The sequence below is a fragment of the Cyprinus carpio genome, chromosome B23, assembly GCF_018340385.1.
Source record: "Cyprinus carpio isolate SPL01 chromosome B23, ASM1834038v1, whole genome shotgun sequence".
NCBI lineage: Eukaryota > Metazoa > Chordata > Actinopteri > Cypriniformes > Cyprinidae > Cyprinus > Cyprinus carpio.
The window spans coordinates 9,102,343-9,126,944 of NC_056619.1; the positions used below are offsets into that span (position 1 = coordinate 9,102,343).

General features: G+C 37.3%; 1 protein-coding gene across 3 annotated transcripts; it reads left to right on the forward strand.

Annotated features, from left to right (window-relative positions):
* The first annotated feature begins 1,227 nt into the window (after nt 1–1,227).
* LOC109048729 (E3 ubiquitin-protein ligase PDZRN3-B-like) lies at nt 1,228–24,574 on the forward strand. Of its 3 annotated transcripts, none has more exons than XM_042750160.1 (10): nt 1,228–2,083; nt 4,113–4,202; nt 5,790–5,897; nt 21,131–21,387; nt 21,517–21,607; nt 21,897–21,992; nt 22,143–22,205; nt 22,293–22,394; nt 22,618–22,725; nt 22,844–24,574. In XM_042750160.1, the coding sequence occupies exons 1-10, from the start codon at nt 1,376–1,378 to the stop codon at nt 24,287–24,289; spliced, it is 3,069 nt and encodes a 1,022-aa protein (XP_042606094.1). In that variant the 5' UTR covers nt 1,228–1,375; the 3' UTR covers nt 24,290–24,574. The 3 variants fall into 3 exon arrangements, with proteins under 3 accessions (XP_042606094.1, XP_042606095.1, XP_042606096.1); XM_042750161.1 differs by having other exon boundaries at nt 22,636–22,725; XM_042750162.1 differs by having other exon boundaries at nt 22,293–22,346.
* Nucleotides 24,575–24,602: the final 28 nt, after the last annotated feature.

Below are 24,602 nucleotides of genomic sequence, written 5' to 3' on the forward strand. Positions count from 1 at the left end.
CAGCTTAAACCAACATCCAGCTGGCTTAAACATGCTCTTTATTAGTCAGTGGCCATGCGATGCTGAGATAAAGTGTGTAGCTTTTATCTTTTTTTTTTTTTTTATGTAGTTGTGCTATACGTTACGATGTTAACTGCAACATTTCTGAAATGTATAAAGATTCATGTAAAAACAAATATTAAATCATTGTTTTGGCCAACAGATATGGTTAATAATCAATTGTATAAAATTATGACATTACACTGATAAAATGTGAGAACCTGACATTAATGAAATATTACAATTTTCCTAAAAATGTAAGATGCGTGTCTCCCATATTTATCATCAGCTCATTAGCAGAGAGCGGCATGAACTGGATTGGTCTGTCAGATAAGGAATATGTAATTAAATTCAATTAAGTTTTCTTAATTTAAAACCGTATTAAACATGTTTAAATACACACACACACACACAGACTTTATAAATATGGACTTTCAGGACATTCAAGTAAACACCATTCCCCATTCTAATTAGTGTAATATTCAAAAATATTGCTATATTATTAGTGATTTAATTTTTTTTTTTTTGTAATTAAAATAAAAAATTGTGAAGAGAACAGCTGTATTACAGAATTAGTAAATTAAAAAGAAAGAAAAAAAAACTTTCAAGGCAAACACTGTCTTAAAATTTTCCTCAAAAGTTAGTAAGTTTTTTTTTAATGAAATTAATACTTTTTTCAGCAAGGACATTAAATTGATCTAAAGTGTCAGTGAAGACTTAAATGTCACAAAAGATTTCTATTTTAAATAAATACTTGTACTTTTGAACTTTCCATTCATCACATAATCCTAAAAAAAGTATCACAGTTTCCACAAAATATGAAGCAGCACAATTGTTTTCAACTTTGATAATTAAAATCAAAATATTAGAAAAACATCTGAAGCATCATATGGACTAGAGTAAAAACTGTTATTTTAAATTATAATAATATTTCACAATATTAATGGATTTACTGTAGGCTGTTTTTTGATTAAATAACTGCAGACTTGGTGAGAAAGTACCAAGTATCAATAAAGAGAACAAGGTAATTTTATTCATATGAAGCCCACATATCTCTTCAAAAAAAAAATTCCTGTTACCAATTTTTATTACAAGGAAATTTTTAGGTGAGGTTAGTTTATTATTATTTCAAGTTTTAGACGCTACTCAACAGCCACTTCATCATCTACATTCTTTAACCGCGCACTCATCACACTGCTCTGCTCGTTCAGTGTTTACGGTAGCTCGCGCCTCTCGTCCTGAGTGAAACTAGTAGTTTAATCGCTCATTTCGTGAGCGTGGGTTGACAGCTCTCTCTCTTTGTTGCTGAGCCGTCGCAGAACTTCACGTCAAGATTATGGGCTTTGACCTAGACCGTTTCGAAGGTCCTGTGGATCCGGACCTAATCTGTAAACTGTGTGGGAAAGTTTTAGAGGATCCTCTCAGCACTCCGTGCGGACATGTCTTCTGCGCCGCCTGCGCGCTCCAGTGGCTCTCCAAAGTCAGCAGCTGCCCTGTCCAGTGCCAGAAGATCACCAGCAAAGAGCTGAACCACGTCCTGCCCCTAAACATAATTCTCAAGCTGGACATCAAATGCGACCACCGTGAACGAGGCTGCAACCGGGTGATGAAGCTCCAGCATCTGCCAGAGCACGCGGAGACCTGCGAATTCTCTCCGGTGAGATGCGGGAATGAAGGATGCGACGCGGTGCTCAGCTTGAAGGATGTGGCTTCGCACATGCGGGAGGGATGCGAGCGCAGGGCCGTGGATGTCTGTAAGGATGGATGTGGACTCGCGCTGACCCTCAAGGAGAAGTCCGAGGATCACAGCTGTCTCCAAGCTCTCAAGACACACAGCGGTCTCCTCCAAGCCAAAGTGTTGAGTCTGGAGAAGGAGCTGAAGCGCCGGTCGCTGAGCTTCAGTAAGAGGGAGAGATCTCTCCTCTCCAAACTCTCCGCGCTCCACTGCGAGCTGCACATCACAGCGCTCACGTTTCAGAAGAAAATCACCGAGTACAAGAGCAGGATTGACTCGCTGTCAAACAGCTGGATGCCTCTCGAGAAGGTCAGTATGAGTTGTGAACCGTGGAACAAAAATCAACCCTCAAAAACTGGAAGCTTCAGTTCAAATTTGTAAGTCAAATCAAAGTGACAACCTGTAGCGGAGTTAATTACCTGTTCACTTTCAATTTAACTACTGATCAAGTTGAAACTGTGGAAACCCGAGTAGACCTGAAATCACTTTGACAAGTTAAATCCATGGGAACAAAGATTTTGTCATAACACGTGGTAAACATTTTACTCAAAAGTGCAGACTGATGCTACCGACAAGGCCTGCTATGAATGTTTTGTGGGAAACAGATAAAAGGTGGATAAGCTAAAGTTCATTTAACACTGAGCTGTAGTGTGGCATGTTATGACAGTCAACCAGCTGACACTTTTTTTTTTGAGCAGAGTAACTCTTTTGAAATATTGCAATTTTTTCCACATAGTATTGCATATTATAGGCTGATTAATATACTTCATACCACTCTTGAAAACAAAAGTAAACACACAAAAATGTTAAACCACTGGCATGGATTGCAATTAACACTGTATAAAATTCCTATTGTGTTGCTGACAGTTACTTCAAGTGGTTTTGTATTCTCTTGTTTACCCAAGAGCAAATATTACAAAAATATGATGACTTATATGATACAATTGGAAAACAAACATTTCACTTTTTATATACTGCAAGGTATTAATATTCACCTTTTAGGAGTAGATAGGATAGGGTGAAATGATATCCCTTTACCGGTACTATCCCAATGACAAGCAAACTTTTTGCACAGTTTTTCTAACAGTGTATAATTGATACAGTATATAAGCCCCAATCTCCCATCATAAATAATAGTTGCTGGAATGTTTGTTTGAATCTGGATCTTTTATGTGAAGTATTTTTATATAATAAGATTTTTCTGTTGATTGATCCACACTGAGACTGTCTCTTAACTAAAAACACTTCACTGTCACCAAGCCAGCACTGTCAGTTCATTTTCATGTCAGTTTAACACATTCACACTTGAATGATTCAGATCTAAACAAAAGAAACATAACTTGAACGTCCTCATTCTGTTTTCAAATGCTTTCACATAATTACACCGTTTCAAGCAATCTGAATGGTCTGTGAAACCAACAAAATTAAGACTAAAGTCTAATTGAGTTGACAGGAGGCATGTCTTGTGGACTTCAAGGACATAATATGTAAACAAAAGAGTCCCTTCTTGTTCTTTGCACTCTCTGTGGTTGAGTCAGACACTAATCAAGAGCTCATGATGCTTGTCTCACTCACTGTGACAGATTTCTGTTTCAGCGGTGGATGCCACTGCTAGGACTGTTTGATCGACAGCTTACTTAATTTCAGATATTTTAAGGCTATCTTAAATCTGTCATTCTTGAAAAGTCACAGGCCCTGCCTTGATTTTAACTCGGCAACATCTGCCTCATGACAGCTGATCAAACCCATCTGCTGAGAGATTTTGATGTCTGTCATGGAGCGGTATTACAAATATGGATTTAATTTTACTCGCCTTTCCCTTGTAGATAACAAATATTATTACATAATCCAATTAAATTGCATTTAGGGTCTAAAATAAACCTTCCTCCACACCTGCTGCTGATAGCGAGTGAATTTACAGGCCGAAAATTCTCTTACCAGCAATAAATATTTATCTTTTTGCCCTGATCTGAAGGAAAGCAGTGTGGTTTAATTCCTCTGTAATTTCTTCTACACACTTCACTGTGTCGTGAGTGTGGTAAACACCTGGCCACACGTTCATAAATTATTTTCAGACATTTATAGCACCTTGACTGTGATTTTGCCAGGTATCTCTGAGGGTGTGATCTGTCTCCACTGCTTGATATATGATAATCCCCTGAATCTCGTGTGGCTTTGCCGTTTCATTAGGTAGCTAATGGAGAGAGCCCTGCTTCTTAGGGGAGAGATGGTTAGTAGGGTCAGTGAAGCTGTGTTGAAACCTGCTGTAGCAGTCTGTTGCAGCATCTGAAATATGTCATTTGTGTTTCTCTCTTTCTGTCCTATCTCTCTAACCCAGGGTGAAGAAACAAGGAGCCTCAAAGTCACCCTCCACAGAACATCATCAGGATCTCTTGGATTCAGTATCATTGGAGGAAGATTGTGTGGGGTATGTACGCTTACTGTGCAAAGATCAAAAATGTACATTTTTTTTAATCATCAAGAACCAAAAAGGACACAAAAGCACCTTAAAAGTATTATAAAAGTAGTTAATATGACTTATACACACTTTTTCTCAAGTCTTCTGAAACCATTTAATAGCTTTGTGTGAGAGAGCTTTAAATGTAGGTTGTTATTCACTGATAATCTTTGAAAAACATGCTTTTTGAGCCATGTTCACCATTTACTTTGCATGATATGAAATCAGCTTGGACACTATATAGCTAGTGTTGTAATTAACTAATTTTGAGTTATAATGGCAAAAGAAAGTTCTGAAATGTTCTGTGTTTGAATTCAGGTTGTGTGGGACACTTTTTGCCATTGAAATGACCCGAATTCACCCGGTTTATATTTAAATGACAGAAATAAAAATGTTATGCTACGGGACTCATTTGTAAAAGTGGGTTAGTTTGTCTTCTAGCCATAGAATGCATTTGCGCAGTCTTTCCTAATTCAACCAACCCCGCCATTGTAAGAAGAAAAACAAAATCAGCAACTGAGCCACATGTTAAAAGATAATTACAGATTGCACAGTTTGAGCTCCACACATTTCTCTCGAGTACATTGTGTGAAATGCGAGCGTGGGAGCCATTAAATTCTCACATAGATTGTGTCCAAGTGGAGAGAAGAGAGCAAGCTGTGGGTTTGGCTTTCACTCGCATCACATTCTCTTCTCTAATCTAGTGGAGAATCACCACAGGCTGTTTACCACCTGTTCAGTCTTAATGGACAGCCGTATTAACATTTTTTCAATGCATGTTATACATACATTTATGTATAGAGAGCATGCCCTTGAGTCAGGCTCATGCTCCATTCAGAATTAAGTTGAGAGTAGAGATTTGCATTTTATATTGCCTTTATATTTCAATTTAATTTTATGTTTTGATTTAATTTGTGTATAATGGATGGAGACATGACTTGTTAAGAATAATCTGTTTTTATTTTTTTGTTGTGTTTTTGTTTTTATTTTGTTTGATTTTTTATTAATTAAATTTTTTATTACAATTTAATATATAATGAAGAGTTTTATTTTATTCTAATATTTCATTTATTATTTCAAAGGTTTATGTTCGGAGCCCATACATATATTTTGTATTTAATATATTTCTGCTATCATTGTGTAATAATGGCAAAGCTGCTTGTTTACAAACTTTGAAATGTTTACAGTTACATTTATGCATTTATCATTATTAATTTAGTATGTTCCTCAATAAAAACAATAGTTGTGGAGTTTTTGTTATTGATAGTTTGTTTTTTATCATTTTAATTTAGATATGAGTTAGATTCTTTAATATATTAGTGATATTTTTAATTAAACTTTACATTCTTTTAAATTTTTTATTTTTGAAGACTTTAGTCATTCTTCAGCCACTTTGTGAATCTGCTGAGGCCCCCTGGTTGAGAAACACTGTCATAAATGCAAGAATATCTAACAATGTATTGATTTTTTTTTTAATGCAAATTGAATTTAAACTACTTTCAACTAAACTTTATTTAAATGAACTAGTCTAATTTTCAACATTTGCTTCTATCTAAGGAAACAGAGCAGCATGGGGATTTCAGTGATGGCATCTATGTATCCAAGATAGTTGAAAACGGAGCAGCTGACAAGGCTGGACTGCATGTTCATGACAGGATCATTGAGGTTTGTCAGTTGATTTTATGGATGCAGAATTAGCTTTTTAATTGAAGGTAGCGCAAGCTTTTTCTTAGACAGGATGAGGACCAAAATGCTGAATGCAATCAAACTCCACACTGTGGAAGAAAAAGGTCACCAAGACAACCACTAGACAGATGAAAGCCAAATGAGATAGACATCATAGCACTCGTCTGAGCTGCTCAACTGGTGCCAATGTTTTCACAGTCTGTTTGTTAGATTTGTCAGATCCAGTCAGACTAACAATGTTGGCGCCATTGTAGGTTGATTTCACACTGGGCAGACTTCTTTAAAAAGGGTGTTAGTCTGTTCATCCAGCAGTACTGTTTCAGATATCTAACAGGAACAAAGTGTTTCACATATAAAAGAGAATGCTTTCTGTAAGGGCACATGCTTTCTAACAATGACAACACAACATCAAGATATAGTAACTTGTAAATATCTACGAAATGTGACATCTGTGCCCATCCAGAATGCTGTTAAAACATCAGCTTGTCATTAAATGTCTAAGAAAAAAAAACATGTTTTCATAGAGTGGCCTCTTATATGAGCAGAGCAGAGCATGATGATTCCTTTCTTGACTCACTTTGTCTCATGTGGGCTCTTTGCTGTCTGTCTGACGTGATGAACATAACAATGGCAGCAGTGCCTTTTGAAATCTGTGCATCCCACTCGATTAGTTCCCCAAAGAGTGCATGATACAACTGCTAGTTTCAAAGAGGAAGTCAGCCGTGTTGCTTTTGTGGTGGTCTCATGGCTCGCTTTTATAAACAGAAGGTACAATTGGGTCAGAGATGACATTTTAAAAATGTATGCTGTTTTTTTTTTTTTTTTTTTTTTGGTTTTATTTTCTATGAAGCACAAAAATTTTTTTTTTTTAATTATAAGTAATTAATATGACTTCTATGGTGTATTGCAGGTTTTTTTAAGTTTTGAGTTTGGATTTTTTTAGTGAATAATGACTTGAATTTTGTTCTACTCTTACAAAGTTGTTGTGGTACATTGAATACTTGGAATATCGCTCACAAAGTCAAATTCTACTTCTTTTATTGTATTTTTTTCTTTGTTATCATTATGAATATTAGACTACCTAATTTTGTACTGTTTATGCATGACTATATTAGCCATTAGAAAGATTAGCAGGGCTCAAGAAATAATATTTCTGCATGCCCTGCCAACATTTTCATAGGCCCTAACACACACACACACACACACAAAAAAAAACAAGACAGGTGGAGCTGGGGAGGTGGAAGGTTTCAGAGGAACTCGCAGCAGGACTAGCTTAAAGTGAACACTAAAGCAGTCTATTTAAGTGTTGAAAAAGCAATCTCATTGGCTGCAGAATATGTGTCTAACTCCAATCAGCTTGTGCCATGTAGTAAACAATGTGATTGCTAGCAGATTGCATGTTAAGGACACATCAGCCTGACCAGCTAGAGTTACAATGCTAAACTAGATATTTAAATGTAATATTACATTTTATATTTAATACATATTTCTAACATTTAATATATTCATATTTGATTAAATATTTATATTATTTTTTATTATTCGTTTTTTCATACATAAATTGAATCATTTCAACAATTTTTAAACAGCTAAAGTCATAAACACTTTTGATTGAAAATGATGGCTTACATTTTTTAAACTAGCTAATTCTTCTGGACAAAACCTCATCAAAGCTCAGATAATTTTACCTAGCCAACACATTTAAAGTGTTGACAGCAGAATGCCTGGCCAAATTTCACATAAGCCCAAAATATTTAATTTCGCAAGCTATAAAAATGCATGTACATAATCCAAAAATGTGAGCTTTGATGCCAGCCTCTTTTTTTGTTGATCTCTGATGAGCAATTGTTTGTTCATTTCTTTGTTTTATGTTTCTTTATTTATTAGCTGTGTGGTATAGCAGTAAAATCTGCTTGCCCTGTCATGTTGCACTGACATTTCGATGTGTTTGTGGATGGATTACCTAAAGGCTTTCCTGCATATGCTAAAAGACATACCCAGGTGATTCATATACAGTAAGCATGTTTGTGACATCCAGTAAATCTGGAAAAACAAACTATTGGAATGTTTTTCTCCTGAGTTAATATGCATGGGCAGGACAGCTACAAGCACATTATTTTCCTCCTTCAGGTTGTGGGGTTAAGAAAGCATTCCTCCGCTGATACTTTCATTAAGTGCACCAGTGTGTGGCGAAAACAATTGCTGTGAGCCAATTCAGAGGTTAAGACCACCAGCCTGGGAGGTCAGTGTCAGCAGGACAGCAATGATATTTTAGCCTGAAAAGTTTATAAAATGTGCTTTGAACTCATATGTTGCACTAGGGGGTCTGTTGCATCCTACAGGAAAACAAGGGTAGAAGGCAGCGATCCGGGTCGAAAAGGTTTTGGAAGAAATAGGAAATATGTTTGAAAGGAAATTCTTTCTAGATCTTGAAGAAGAAGAAAACAGCCATCTGTACAGGCTCTCTGTAACTCAGGCCTTGTCTATGAACCTGACAGACCACAAAATAACTCCCCTCAAGAAAAGAGATTCAGAAGAAAATCACTCCTGTGGCAGTACGTTCTCAGAAAACTCATATTATGATCCATCAGCAAAAGCCTGTGGGACCAAAAGGACACTGTCCTCATTACAGAAACAAGGATGTGTCCTTGTTAAGTGATTGTCTAATGTTCATTTATGACCTGGGTGCTTTATGTAGAGGTCTTCCTCAGTTTCTCTCTATTCGTTGAGGAAACAGTGTTGAGACCGACTCCTTTGATCTCGGTGTGCTGTTTATGCGAGTTAAACCTTGACACCGCCTTTCTCGACTTCAAATCTCCAACTACTGCTGAGAATAATCACAACACGTGGTGAATTAGATTAAAGATACAGAGAAAAACATCAGAAAGGATCATGGAAAGATTAAAGGAATGAGGAATCAGGGCTCTGACAATGGTCACTGAGCTGAAAGCAAGCTCAGTGAATGAAGATAATGCAAACTCTGTTGGGCCTTAGGACTTAAAAAAAACTGTGGTGTTTTACAGCTTGTTTGTTACATAATGCAGTTGCTGCTGTTATTTCATATTAGTGGTCATGCCACATTGTTCATTTTTGCATTCTTTTTTGTTTTTGTTCAGACGTTTGAGGTCGGTAAGGTTTTTAATGTTTTTGAAATGAGTTTATTAAGCTTATCAAGTCTGCATTTATTTGATTAAATAAACAGTAATATTGTTAAATATTATTTGTCATGGTTCACTACTGTGCGGGAACAAGGAGCATGGACACAGAGAATATCACCACGAACAGGCTTTATTAATTCACAATGAAAGAATGCACACATAGCATGGGGAATGACGTTTGAGACTGGATGCAGGACTCAAGAAACACAGGGCTTAAAAACAGGAACTAAATAAGGGCATTAACAAGACACACCTGGAATCAATAAACACAATTAGGAACAGCGACAGAAAGGAAAACAAATAAGGGTATAAACATAAGAGAGAACTAGGTGATGCAGCAAAATTTTATTTATTTTTATTTTTTTAATTTTTCCAGATTTTTTTTTTTTAAGATTTAAAAGTATAGAAGAACAGCATTTATCAGTGTGTTTGCTCATAATATAAAATATCATGTTTTTGTTGTTGTTGTTGTTTGTTTTTTTGTCATGCAGTAGCTTTGACCTATTTCACACTCTAATGTTGACAGCAGCACATTTAACACCAGCATTTACACTGGAATCAACCTCAAGAAGTCTGAATTGCATGATTTGACTTATACCTTATGATTTTATCATGCTGATATCTGCATGGGAAGCATCTCACTTTAAAGTAGAGTTATTTTTGAGATGTCGAGTAATGGCAGCAGGCATATTTCAGTGCAAATCTCACCATGTCTGACAATGGTCATGTGCATTGTTGTTCATAATTGCTTAAGACCAGATATATATTGGCTAGTTAACAAGGTCATGAAACCGTAAAATGGAATGAAGATCAGAATTGACATTAGATGTTTAATTTGATACGGTAATCTCCAAACAACCATAAACAAAACCAGGGAGATGAGTTTCCCATCAGTCAGCATTCATCAGTCTTTCAAGCAGATCTATAAACATTCCTCAGGTAATATATCATCAAATTATGCATGTGTTGTGTTTATGGTGTCTTGTGCAAGAGATTATCTGATGTAAATATTATGTGTCATTTACCACGTGACCACACAATGTTTTAGGAGTGGCATCACGTTTAATGCCAGAGTGAATCCTGTACATCAGGGTTTTTTTCAGTCTTTCTTGGCCAATTGGTGTGAGCCACAATTACAAAATCATGAAATATGCCATAATTACTATGTAAGTTAATTTCTTTGCTCTGTATATCTAAAGCAATTGAAATTGCTTCCTCCTTTCACAGACTCAACAAAATTACTTTTGAACTAAAGTTAAACTTTTGCACATGAACACAAAGATGCTGGATATAAAGATAAAAGTCTATGTTGGAACTGATTAAACACAATCAGTAATAACCACACTGAACTTAAAATAACTTATTTCCTTCAGAAATTTACCATGGTAACCATTATTTCTGGCAGAAATACAATAATTTCTAGCTATTGTTGCAATACAACTGTTAAACTGAAACACAACAGTCACTGAAAATTAAATGAACAATTATTAAACATGAAAACAACTTTTTATATTATTAGCAATAATTTCAGTAACTATGGTAGCTGGCAGAAACTATGGTAGATATTGGTAATGAACCACAAATAAACATCTAAAAATAATCACAGTACATACTTTTGTGAAGCCTGGTTTGCACTGAAACAATGGTTGAATTCCAGTTTTTTTGTGTTTTTGAAGAGCAATGTGAAAATGGGCTCTGTATTCAAAGGATTGTTTCAAACAAAAGTGTGCAACTAATGAAATTATTGCATAACATGTCTCACCCCAACATTTATGGGTTTGTCTCCTATACATATAGAAATGTCACCCTAAATTATTGTTCTGCATGTGTACAATATACAGTATGGAAATTACTGTAGGATGATTCACACAGCTTTGACCATATAACCACACAACTGTATACCTAGGTACTAAAAATCTTGGTGGTGTGATGGTAATTTTAGACATGCATTTATAGCGCCAGAACTGTAGGCTTGGCAAGTTCACTTTGAAAAGTCTGGAACAGAGAAGCTCTTGTGCTCCACAGATTTGACTGCTTGTGCCTCTCGGGGAAGGAAAAATGTGAGAAATCCCCTCAGTGGCGTGCAGAGCAAAGTATTGCACTTAAAATTCTGTTAGAAACTTAAAAAGAGACTCAGAATACATGATATGTTCATGTAGAATGTAAATCTTTGCTTTTATTAAATATAGATTATGACAGAGTCATGTTTGAAAAATTAATAATGGTTGACTGATATGGATTTGTGTCTAGACAAAATCTATAAAAAATTAGGAAGTGATATGTATGTGATTAAGGCTAATTAAATAGCCCCAAATCCACAAATGTTGTCTAAATATCGGTGGGTTGTAATATTAATTTATGGGTTTTATAATATAGACTTATAGACATTTATCTCTATTATGCCTGGTCATTTCAAAGAGGGTTTGAATTAAAAAGCATGATGTATGGGGCAGCCAGCCAATTAATTTGCATTAATATGTGTGCATGAGTTCAAATGCCACATGCCTTCATTACTTCTGAATTATAAACAATGTTTGCTAACCATACAACCATCCAGATGTCACTGATTGCACAAACAATGTAGAATTCTGAATGTATTCATTCTGAAATGAATTGAGAAATCCCAATTGATGAATCTGGATGACCTTGCGAACACAATACAGATTTGTGCTTTGAATATGTATTTAAGGAAGTAGAATGGAATGGAACTCTAAAGTTTAGTTATAGTTGTACCTGTAATTTCTTCTTTTCAGCCGTTCTTGCTCTAAAAAATTTTTTGATTCACTTTGTTTTGCAACTCTCCTCATATGTATCCCAAAAGGTGACTCTAATGAGTCTGTTTTCTCTCATAGAAATGGATAGAGGTATGAAGAGTTGTGAATGCAGACCCCTGTAGATTCATCCATTTACTACAGCTTGAAGTGCCCAGAAGTTCCTCTGCGTTCACCTTCGTGAAATGGGACTCTGGTCTTAAGTTCAGCCTTGCTTTTCTTGGCATACTCTGTTCTCTTGTGGAAAGAAGGCTGAGCGGCTCTTTTGTAGAATTTCCATTGTTCCGTTCAGGCCATTTTAAAACTTGAAAGTGGTATTATGTTAAGTGTTGTTTTAGTTGATAGTGTTTTACTACCATTTTACAGTGGTTTTCATTTCATAGTGAATTGTATGTTTAGGTATGTTTTGGAGTTTTGCACAAATGTAGGTATGGGGTTGAGTAAACGTCCAATTGCACTCAGGTAAACCCAAAACTTCCCTAATTATTCAAATCTGTCTTAAAGATGATCCTCAGATGGGCCCTCAGTTGTGGTATTGAGGTGGGTGAAGGTGCACAGGGCGCTGTTCATTCACTCCCCGCAAGGTGCCCTTGAGCAAGGCACCGAACCCCCAACTGCTCCCCGGGCGCCGCAGCATAAATGGCTGCCCACTGCTCCGGGTGTGTGTTCACGGTGTGTGTGTGTTCACTTTGGATGGGTTAAAAGCAGAGCACGAATTCCGAGTATGGGTCACCATACTTGTCTGCATGTCACGTCACTTTCACACTTTTCACTCACTTTTTTTCACTTACTGTGTTTAAAAGCAGCTGAAGCCCTGGTCCTGGAAGCTAAATGGGTTTATTTGTGGTTGTTGTTGAATAAGTTGTCCTAAAAGTGCACAACAAAATGTCATTCTGGCAAGTGCTTTCATGTCAGGACAGGTTTGTCTTCTGTGGAAATCCTGAGTGAGTGCAGTGCGACTGTGTTATTATGATAATTGTGTTGATGTGTTGAAAGAGTATCTCATGATGAGGTAGAAAGTGATTGTGGAGAGTGCAGCTCCTTTGCAAGCAAGAATCACGATTCACTGAATCATGATTCATTAGAATAAATGCAATATACCATGAAAGCATGAGTGTTTCAATGATTTTACCACAGTTAAGAGTGAAAAGACATGGTAAAATGACATAAAATTCATTCTCTAGGAATCAAAGCCATGACCTTGTTGTTACTTGTTGTTTAAATACAGGAAAGCTACATGGATAATAATAATGAGCCTTGAGTTTTTAATTATTGTTTGCATAAAATGGCCAATAGCAGGTGTTAAATAAAGTCATTTATGAATAGTATTAACCAAAATAAGTCATTACTGGACAACTAATATAAAGTTTTACAGTTCAAAAGTTTGGAGTTAGATTTTTTTAAATAAACTAATTGTTAGCTATAGTGCATTAATTTGATTTAAAAAAGTAAAGACATAATTTTACAAAATATTTCTATTTCAAATAAATATACTGTTGTATACTGAACTTTCTATTTATCAGACCTTCCTGAACAAAATATTATGGTGTTTTCCACAAAAATATAATAAATAAATAAATAAATAAATAAAAAAAAGCTTGGTTGAGCACCAAATCAGCATATTAGAATGATTTCTGATGGATCCTGTGATGCTGAAGTCAGCTTTACCATCATAAGAATACTGGATTATTTTAAATTATTTACATTTTTAAAGTTGTAATAATCTTTCACACTATTACAATTTTGAATGGTATTATCTGGGGCCTAATAAAATAGAATAGGGTTTGTAACACTTTCATATAACTGTCCAGATGGTTTAGAACAGAATAGAACAAAAGTGTGAGTCATGGTTTTCCTGAGATGTTCAAAAAAGACAGAGCTTCTCTCTGCACAGTCACAGAAGGTGACTCAGTCCTGACACTGTTCTTCCACAAACTGAATCCTCTCTGCTTCGTTTACAGGCAGAAATAGAAGATATGACCACATTGAACTACAGCACAGCTGTCCAAAGACGTTACAAATCTCTACAAAGCACAGAACTGATAAAGCTCTCTGTTTCTGTAATGAATTGGTTCAATTATGTGCCAGCTGCAAATTACATGACAAATGCATAATATCGATTCCACACTGGAGGTTCCTGCAACTAAATTATTTTTAGAAATGGAGTGTTTAATTTCTGCACCACTTTGCAAACGTAATTGCAAAAATAATGACTAACGCCATTGGTTGAGAAAGTGAAAACCCACACTTCACCTTTAAGTTGGCTGTATGCACTGCGGCAGACACTGCAGCTCAGTGATACACAACCTCAAGCAGAGATTTTCATTAGCCTGATGGAGCACGAAGCCATATGAGAGGATTATATAGACCCTGAGGAACAGCTTAATGATATCTGGATATCAGTACACAGAAGTGTAAAGGGACTTTCAACCCTTTACCGCTGCTTTTATACCATGTGCTTTCTCACTGTTTGCATACATATTATGTATGTGCCCAATACATACTGCATGCAGTCAGTGATCTGGAAGGATTGAATGTTGCATTTTCTTCCCCCAGAGAACACCATGTGTCTGGTTGTCTAGTGAGTTTGCATGGCTGACAGCCACCAAGATTACACAGCTGCTATACTGTTAGTTTTCTTTCCTTTCACCAAGCTTAACTTGGTATTGTCATATGTAAATGTGTATTTTCACCCATTTTATTTGTAGCATAATGGAGATAGGGCAGGAGATGATGAGGAGGGTTACAGGATCTGTAAACATCACGTTTGATTCAAACTCACATCACCCATGTGAGCACCAGAGCTCATTGTGTCAGAGCATGTGGGCTAAGCACTAAGCCACAGCTCCAACTAGTGGTTAAATCGCTGAATCTTCAGTAGTTCACAAAAACACATCTTTATGTTGATTTTTTTTCTTGTAGGCTGCACTCAAAGTCAAATTCAAATGACTCTTATGAGCTGGATCTTCTAATGAATCATTCAAGAAGACTGGTTTGAATTAGTCAGATGAAGCCTTCACTGAAGTTCACACAATATAGGTTTCATCTAAAAATGGAGAACGTCTGCATTTTGGCCATTCATTTAAAACAACACTGATATCGTCTCCTTGTAAACTATGAAAAAGCGAATTTGTGGAAACGGTGACATCAGGCCCATGCATAATACGTGTTTGCTTTTTAAGTACGTGTGTAGATGCATAGTGTTTCTTCACAAAGTAACATAGCCAACTACTGGCCTGGCATGCATAATACAGCGTTTTTAGTAATTTTTGTGGATCTGTGTGAATGGAAATAGTTTTGTCGTCTGTACGTGAAGCTTTTTAAAAACAAATGTAAATGAACCCTAAATTAACTCACTGAATCAGTCAGAGAGCCAACTGAATCTGCCTCATGAAATTTTGTACACACATATATATATATATATATATATATATATATTATGAAAAATGTACATTTATATATTAAAATATAATTATTTTACACTAAATCGTTCAAAAGTTTAAAATCAATATGATTTTTAATGTCTTTAAAAGCTTCTTATGCTCACTAAGCGGCATTTATTTAGTCAATTACACTTGTTTCGTCAATTACAACGTTGTGAAATATTATAATAATTTAAAAAATGCTTTCTATTTGAATATATTTTAAAATGTCATTTATTCCTGTGATGCAAAGCTGAAATTTCAGCATCATTACTCCAGTCTTTAGTGTCACATGATCCTTCAGAAATCATAATAATATGCTGATTTGCTTCTCAAGAAACATTAATATTTTTTGGAAGCTGATACTTTTTTTTACAGAATTATTATTATTATTATTATTATTATTATTTTTTGCTAAATAGAAAGTTCAAAAGAACAGCATTTATTTTAAATGGAAATCTTGTGTAACGTTATATATTCCTGTCAGTTTTGATCAGTTTAATGCCTCCTTACTGTATAAAAGTAACGTCTTTTTTTATCTTATTGACTTATGTAATTTAATCAGTGTGTTTCGTCACTTTCTTGTTCTTGCGAATAAAACACTGACACAATTATGAACAAGTACATTAATATTCGCAATACCATCGAGTTATTGAATAATAAAGTAAATATAATTCCTTGATTTACCTTTGTAAAGAAATCTCATTGCTCTCTGCTGTCTTTACCGACGACATCTTTACCTGTGTCGGCCACCGTAGCTTCTCTAAAGGGAGGGGTGAGCGGGGGACTGAGCCGTTGGTTGCAATTCGCACGCTTACTACTAGATGCCGCTAAAATTTACACACTGCACCTTTAAGGAAATTCTGATTTCTCATACCATGAACCATTCAAGTCCTGTTCAATTCTGCAGTAATGTGGTCCAAGTCAATGAACGCATGATGTTCCTCAGTGACCTTTACCCTGTCTGTGACATGCCACATTACATCACATGCTGAGCATTGGTGTACTTTCAGAGGAATAACAAATAACAACACCCTCCAGTTGTGCTCGTACCACTGTTGAGTGCTCTGACATAACAAAAGCTGCTCATTTTACTGCAACAATTTTCCTATCCACATGCTTGTGCCAGTAATTAGAGAAGTGAGCTTTTTAATTAGCCCCCAACAAAACATTTTCACGACTTGTTTCCGCACATTACGAAACAGCCTCTTTTGCTCCACACCTGAGGAACACGGTTATTATAATCTTGGGTAATGTGGTGGATTGTTGATTACGGGTTTGAATTGTTTTCATGATCATAAAAACAACATAGTTGAGGATATAGACAACACTTTCCTTTATGAGAGGGGAGAGGGCTGCAGTGAATGGGAGGAGGGAACAAGCTCTCACATGCGTGGCTTACAGACACAAACACAGTCTCACGCTGGAGTTGTTGTGTCTGTGAGCTTCAGTCTCTTTTGTGATCACGTTTTGGAGCCGGTGTGCTGTTTGCTGATGTGTTTCCACCATGGGCTGCAGTCTCTGTACTATACAGCGGTCAGATGAGAACTACAAACTACTACAAAGCACATGTCAGGTAAAAAAAAAAAAAAGAAGCATAGTTGTGAAGTTATGTTGTGTCGTGGTTGACTTGTCAGAGTCATTTTGGTTTGTTTATTCCTCATTAACATACGCTGGGAGTAATGGCTTCATAGTCTGATGAAATTCAAATTGATTAAGAAATGCCATTAATTTTTTTTATTTAATTAATCACAATTTGATTAAGACCATTGAATGAACACATTTCGAATGGCTTACGCGGTTTGTCTCTGACGGTTGTTTTGCATGCTAAAAAGGTTGTGAAAGGTTATTTTGCCGAAGGAAGGAATGTGTTTTGGAGACTGTGTACATTTGACAGGGTCATGAGAGGGTCACACTCTACTGAAGAGAAATGTTTGGCATCTCATCAAAATACTTAATGAATGTGTGTTTGTTTGTGTGGTTTGGTTTATTATAGATCAGTGACGTTCCCACAATCCTCGAGTAATTAGCTCCCACTGTAATTTACCCTCCAGATGACCTCCTGTATGGCTGAAAGTGTGAACTCTTTAAAAGAGGCTAAAAAAGGAAAATTGAGGCTAAATGCAAATATTAAAATGCAACAAGCCATATTTTTGTGCATATTTAGAACTGCAAAATAAATAGGCTTATTAACTTCAAACTTCAATATTTTTGTGCATCACTTAGCAGAAACTAGCAAAATTGGCAAAAATTATACACTACATTTCTGTTTGATTTTAAAAACTTTTTTGTATTTTGATACTGTGTAGGCCTGTGTAAAAAACCAATTGAAGTTTTAAATAAAACAAGGACTATATTTGACAAGAAAATATTATTTCAGGCTTTCTACTTCAAAATTTGATGTTTTATTCAATGTGTTACTTGCAGTTTCTTTGTGATTATTTCTGAAATTTGCTAGCAGTTTTTAAGTGAAAAAGTACAACCTACATTTTATACACTGTATGAAGGAGAGAAGTAGGCAAAATATAGAATGCCATGCTTTTCAATGAAAAGATGGAAATAAAGTGTATTTGATTAATTTATGCAAAAAAAAAAAAAATCAACAGGTTCATCGGTTAACAAACAAGCTGAACCACTACATGCAGAATGTGTCTTGCTTTAATGCAACTTTAAAAGTGGCTGTAGTCAGGCAAAGGATGTCTTGTTGAATTAAACTCAAGTATATGCAGTGAATTTTCTGCCTTGTGAATTTAAAGTAGTTTGTCAGCTCACACATGAATGGGCACACTGACAAAGTTCCCATGTGTGTTATTGCCACTGCAAGATTCCAGAACAGACAGCAGATTGAGTCGAGGTCCCTGAGGACATTAGCTTTGAGATTTGAGTCTTACAGCGCTTTGATAAATGAAGTTCTCTCCCATTAGCTTACTGGCACATAGCCATTTCCTTGTGCAATTCAAAAGCTTTTACACACCTTGTTGGACTTCAATCAATGAATGAAATCGCACTAACTGTGTGATAATGTTAAAACCGAGCTTCCGGTCATAAATATCTCTGTGAATTTGTCCTTGCATATGAGGAACGGCTTTGCAATGTTTAGCCAAATTAACAGTTTTTAGGTCAAAAAGTCAGTGTGTCATATGACAACATTTGCCTCGAGTCTTTTGTTCTTGGTTACCAAATCATTAACTTGTATCTTGCAGGTTCTGTTCTTATGTGTCTATATATTTTTCTCACTCCAGTCAGCTAGAAATATTTATAAGCCTAGTAACTGAATTAAAAGTGTTGAATAGATGGCATTAGACCTGCTTTGTCTTTCCATACCATACACCTGTTTGAAGTGAAGTGACGTGACATACAGCCAAGTATGGTGTGAAGTGATGTGAATTAGTGCTTGGTGACCCTACCCATCCAAAGTGCACACACACAGCAGTGAACACACACGCACACACCGTGAACACACACCCAGAGCAGTGGGCAGCCATTTATGCTGCGGCACCCGGGGAGCAGTTGGGGGTTCGGTGTCTTGCTCAAGGGCACCTCAGTCATGGTATTGCAGTCCTGAGACTCGAACCCACAACCTTAGGGTTAGGACTCAAACTCTCTAACCATTAGGCCACAACTTCCCCAGTGGTTTGTTTATAGTTGTAATATTCAGATTTATACCAGAGGATTTTTATTATACATGATTTAAAAAAAAAAAAAAAATGTTTGGGTAATACAACCCTCAGCTGTCCCACCTGCTATGCATTACCTGGAATCCTGAATCCCCTCCTCAGAAATCCGCATGTTTTTGGATTTTGACCTCAGATCTGGTTTTAAGGTTAATATACAGCCAGCCACACATGGCACTCAAGTTCGGTATACATTGTTGGAGTTGGGATGACAATGCATACAATTAAAGTGACTTTTTAAGTGTATTTTCAAAAATATCAATGCTTGGTTGCATTTCATAGAAGTATATAGAAGAGTTTTGCTCCTTAAATTATGTAGCTCTACAGCCTGTATAATGTGAAGTGAACCTTACTAAAACAGATCTCGTATAGAATAGACTTCTCGACTGGTGGAGCATGTTAAAGCAATGTCAATGTTGGGAATGGGTTCGAATCCAAGGGAAAATGCATATTGATGTACTTTGTATTAAATTTTTATACACACAAAATTCAGCAAAAAAGGAAACATCTCTTATTTAGGATACTACATTTTAAAGATAATTGTGAGATCCAAATACACTTTTTAAATATTAATTAGAAAGGGTTTAAACAGTGTTTTACATGCTTGTCCAATTAACCATAAACAATTATTGCAGATGTGACCAGAGCAATAAAATGCACTGTTTGTAATACAGTATAAGACACCTCGTTCTACAGTTCGACAGGAAGGGCAGCTGATCATCCTTGCAGTGTCAAACCACATGTGTCCCCCATGTTTGAGAACTTGCAAGTGGGTTGGTGGAAGAGTGGAGTAACATCTTACAGCAAGAACAAGCAAATCTGGCTCAGTCCATGAGGATGAGATGCACTGAAGTTCTTAAAGCAGCTGGTGGACACACAAGATACTCAGTGTGGCTTTCGATATTAGCCTCTATTTGTTCAGGGACACATTATTCCATTTCTGTTCATCATTAGGGGGCAGTCATGGGTTTTTGACCCAAAGGTCACAGATTCAATTCTTTGTACCGGCACAAATTGTAGGTGGGAGGGGTGAATGTACAGCACTCTCTTCCACCTTCAGTACCAACTGAGGTGCCCTTGAGCAAGGCATAGAAAAACCCAATTGCTCCTCAGGCACCAGCTGCTCACAGCTCTGGGTGTGTGTTCAGTGTGTGGGTCTGTGCACCTTAATGGGCTAAATGCAGATAACATTTTCAGAGTATGGGTCACCATACTTGGCCACGTCATGTCAATTTAAATTTCTGTGAACTTGTTTAGTTTATGACTCCATTAAATCGTTGGTGGAGTTAGGGGGTGTGCCCGAAGCATGAATCCTTATAAGTGAAAACATATCGATTACTAACACTGTGTCTACACTAGAGGCTGACATTTTTTCGGAACTCCCGCGGGTCACAAAATCACTATTAATCACGGGATTGGGATGGGACAGGTAAAAATGCCAGCGGGAGTGGGTGGGAACAGGAATCGTAATAACACTTTGATTCCCAACTTTATACACAAATATAGCCTACCTTTTAAATAAATAAACTATTAACTGTAGGCCTATATTTTAATTTTGAACTCAATTCTACTTGCTCTGTCTCTTTATGCTCTCCTCCTGTTTGCTTTGGTGTGGCTGGTTAAGTGAATGACGTATGTGTGATGGACAGATTGTTAATGGCTGGTCTATGTGGTAATACAGTAGCATATATCCAAAAGCCCACCTATCATTCATCGACCTCAAATATAGCTTTTCATCTAAAAGATGTATGTAGTATCAACTTTACATGGCCGCTCAATCTAATGTTAACCTACAGAAATATGCGCTATTGAAGTGTGTGTGTAAACTGAACAGCAGCGCGCTCACAGCAGGACAGATAGAGGAACGGTGGTCTCACTCGCTCTTAAAATACTCCGTAATTTTTGGTCATACAGATAAAAGTAATAAATCTTTCGAATCCATAAAGACTACATTTATTTGTGTGCACTCAGAATAACAACGAAACGTTGCGCTTCTGTAAAATAAAGCAAACAAGATGCGCTTTCTGCTGTCTCGGTCATGTGAACTTGTGGGGGGGGGGGGTCACGATGCCGATGCACTCACAGCAGGACAGATAGCGGAACGGTGGTCTCACTCGCTCTTAAAATATGGAACATCGTGAAGTCTATCAGCCATAATAAATGGATGTTGGACTCTTTATTCTGTAGGTAAATGGAAGAAGCATGTCTGTTGCCACCCATGATCAAGCAGTAGAGGCTTTCCAAACTGCCAAAAACCCTATTGAGGTTCAGGTACTGCGCAGGACAGCACACAAGACTTGCAAGACTCTTAATCCAGCCCAGGGAATGGACAACAGTACTCAGACCAACATTACGCTGAAAACCTCGAAACATATAGAGACTTTGGCCAAGATACCTTCACCACCATGTATGGCGTTGCCCCATAGTTTCCATTCACCTTCACAGTAAGTGCTAATGAGTGTTTCTTTCACCAACTGTATCAAAACAAAGAATCTTAATAGAATTTTTCATTTTAAAATTAGATATTCTGTCAACACAGCATCAGTTAGTGCTAATTTTTCATTGTATTGAAGGTATCAAATGGCAAGACGTGACTCACCTTGCCCTTCAGACTTCCATGATGGTGTACAGAAAGACAGTGAGAGTAGGGGACTGGAATATGAGGTAGTGTTTGCATAGACTGTATTCACTTACTCTCCTGAGCAATGCACGTTTAAATCATGTTTAACCTGTGTGTCTTCTGAGGTCATTTTAATTTTGATTTCATATACCCGCTAATATTTTGCCAAGACCATTTTAATTACACATGGATTTACTATGCAAATGAATCATCATTTATATAAGTGCAGCAAGCACTACAAATTCTCAGACTGGCTTTGGCTTATGTCTTATGTTAACAATGACTAAAATGTTAAATCTTTATCATCAAAATCAATTACATGTGTTTTAATAGGAGGTGGATCTGCAGAGGAACACCACTCAGGATAAGCTTGGCCTGAAGTTATGTTACAAGACGGATGATGAGAAGTCTGCCATTTATATTAGCGAGGTAGGGTTCTGCAGTGGGAATTTCTCAGGACAATAATTAAGGCAGTTTTTCCAACAATTACATTTATGGTTTACTACTTGCTTGGTGTAGCTTTAGGTGTTCAAGTCTATTCACAGTTAAGGCTAAATGCATTGTTCTTACCCTGCTTAGATTGATCCTGAAGGAATTGCAGCAAAAGATGGCAGAGTCCAGGAAGGAGACTGGATTATCCAGGTAGAATTTATTCTATTGGGTTTGTTTTGAATATATTGGCTCAAACATAAAACAAAGCTTATTTTATTTATTCTTCACGTGCTGAAGATCAATGGAAGGGATATCCAGAGCCATGAGGAGGCAGTGACACTTCTGACCAAGGTGGAGAGTAAGAATGTAACCCTCCTAGTGGCTCGACTAGAAAGTCAGGTCTGCTAACTCTTCTGTGCACTTGCAGATAAAGATTTTGGTCAATTACATTTGGGCCACTATAGGTCTGTAGGACCACTTTTCTGGAGAGCTAAGCTCAACCCCATTTTAAACACCTCAACTAACTGGAACAAAATTGTGCATGAAGTGGCCCTACTGTAGCAGGTTTGGACATCCATGATTGAAGTAAAAGAATGACATTGCATTTTGGTATGGGTTGCAGGATGTTGGCTGGTTGGAGGATAGAAACAACTTAGATGACTTGCACATGGGCACACTGGAGCAGCAACATCACAAGGTCAAGGAGTTCACTACAAGTATGCTGCAGCAGGCAAGTTAATAAGGGTCGAGTCAACAGTGTATTGCTTGCTTCATCCAATTAAAGGAGCTATTCTTACTATTAACGTGATTTGCAAGCTATTAAAAGTTATTCCCACTCTATTTAACAGAGCACAAATGAAGAAGATGGAGGCACTACAGATACGGCTACTTTACTATCCAACCAGCATGAGAAAGACAGCGGTGTAGGCCGCACAGATGAAAGCACTCGTAATGATGAAAGCTCAGAGCAGGACATCTTGGGGGATGACCAGAATTCCCTCTGTGACACTCTTCCAGAAAGCCACAAGAAGTACAACTATAATCAGGAAACTGTTGAAAGTGGCGACATGCACTTAAGCAATGACTCCTTCCTTTCGGCTGACAATGGAGATGGTGAAATCTTCCTTGGTATACCTGGCATGGCATGTGAACATTTCCAGAAACTGCTTGAATTGAAATCTCTGGTGAATGGTAACAATCTTCAGGGATTGCTGGATGATGATCAGGAGATTCAGATGCTTAATGAGGAGTTGCTTAGCATTGAGCTGGAATGCCTGAGTATCATACAAGCACACAGGCTTCAGGCTGAAGGTGGTGATCAGCAAGCCAAAAAACCTAGTGCCAAGCACTTTTTTGAGCAAGTCGATCAGGACCTTATCAATAACCAAGTGGACAATGAAGGCTCTACTAGTGCTTACAACACTGGAGAGAGCTGCTTGAGTTTACATCCTACTCTGGAACCAGATTCTCTTGAATCCCAAAGGATGGTTGCTGGAGACAAGGGTAAAGGTTCTCCCATGCATAGACGCAACTCAACAACAGCATGCTCCAAACATAACCTCTCTCCCATTCAGGAGATCAGCCCTACCAAGAGTTTACCTGGAGATCCAGAGGTTACAAATCAGGGGAAAAGAAAGAGTAAGAAAAAGAACCCAAGGAGGAGTCTTTTGACATCCTTGCACCATTCCTCATACAAGAACACTTACATCCCAGCCCATGCACAACATTACCAAAGCTACATGCAACTTATCCAGCAGAAGTCAGCTGTGGAATATGCCCAGAGTCAAGCCAGCTTAGCCAGCCTGTGCAAGAATGCAGAAACCACCCTCACACAGTCCAGGCCCAAGACTGGGTGGAAGGTGAAGATCCGTAGCGATGGAACAAGGTACATCACCAAAAGGCCTATCAGGGACCAGCTTCTGAAGGAGCGAGCTTTGCGCATTCGAGAAGAACGCTGCAGTGTGACTACAGATGACGATGCAGCCAGCGAACTAAAACTGGGTCGATACTGGAACAAGGAGGAGCGCAAACAGCATGCAGCACGAGCCAAAGAACAGCGTCAACGGCGGGAACTCATGAAGCAGTGCTGCATACAGAGCAAAGAACAAGCCGGGGCACTGGACGACAAGAAGGAGCCTGATATTATCCAGCTTAGCCGTAAAAAGATGATGAAGAGGAGGAACAAGAGGATATTTGACAATTGGATGACCATTCAGGAGCTGCTGACACATGGCACAATGTCCACAGATGGTACAAGACTATATAATTCCTTTCTTTCTGTGACTACAGTATAAGGGATTGCATGGTTTAGGGCACTTTACTAGTTTACTGTGTAAAATTAAGATAGGGTTGGTGTGGGAAATCTTGCCTCATTTCAAGAGGTGGGTCATTTAGGGACTTAAGTATGAAAGAGATTTGTGAGACACAGTAGTTTGAGTACATAACCGTAATGATGAATTCAAGCAAACTACAGATTTCCTATCTTAATACTTCATAGAACTTGAGGGTGCACTAACATTGCAGTTTGTACTGAAATATTTCATTGAACGACTCATAGTTTAATGTAAGAACAGATGCAAATCTATTTTATGTGAAATTCTGGCTCTT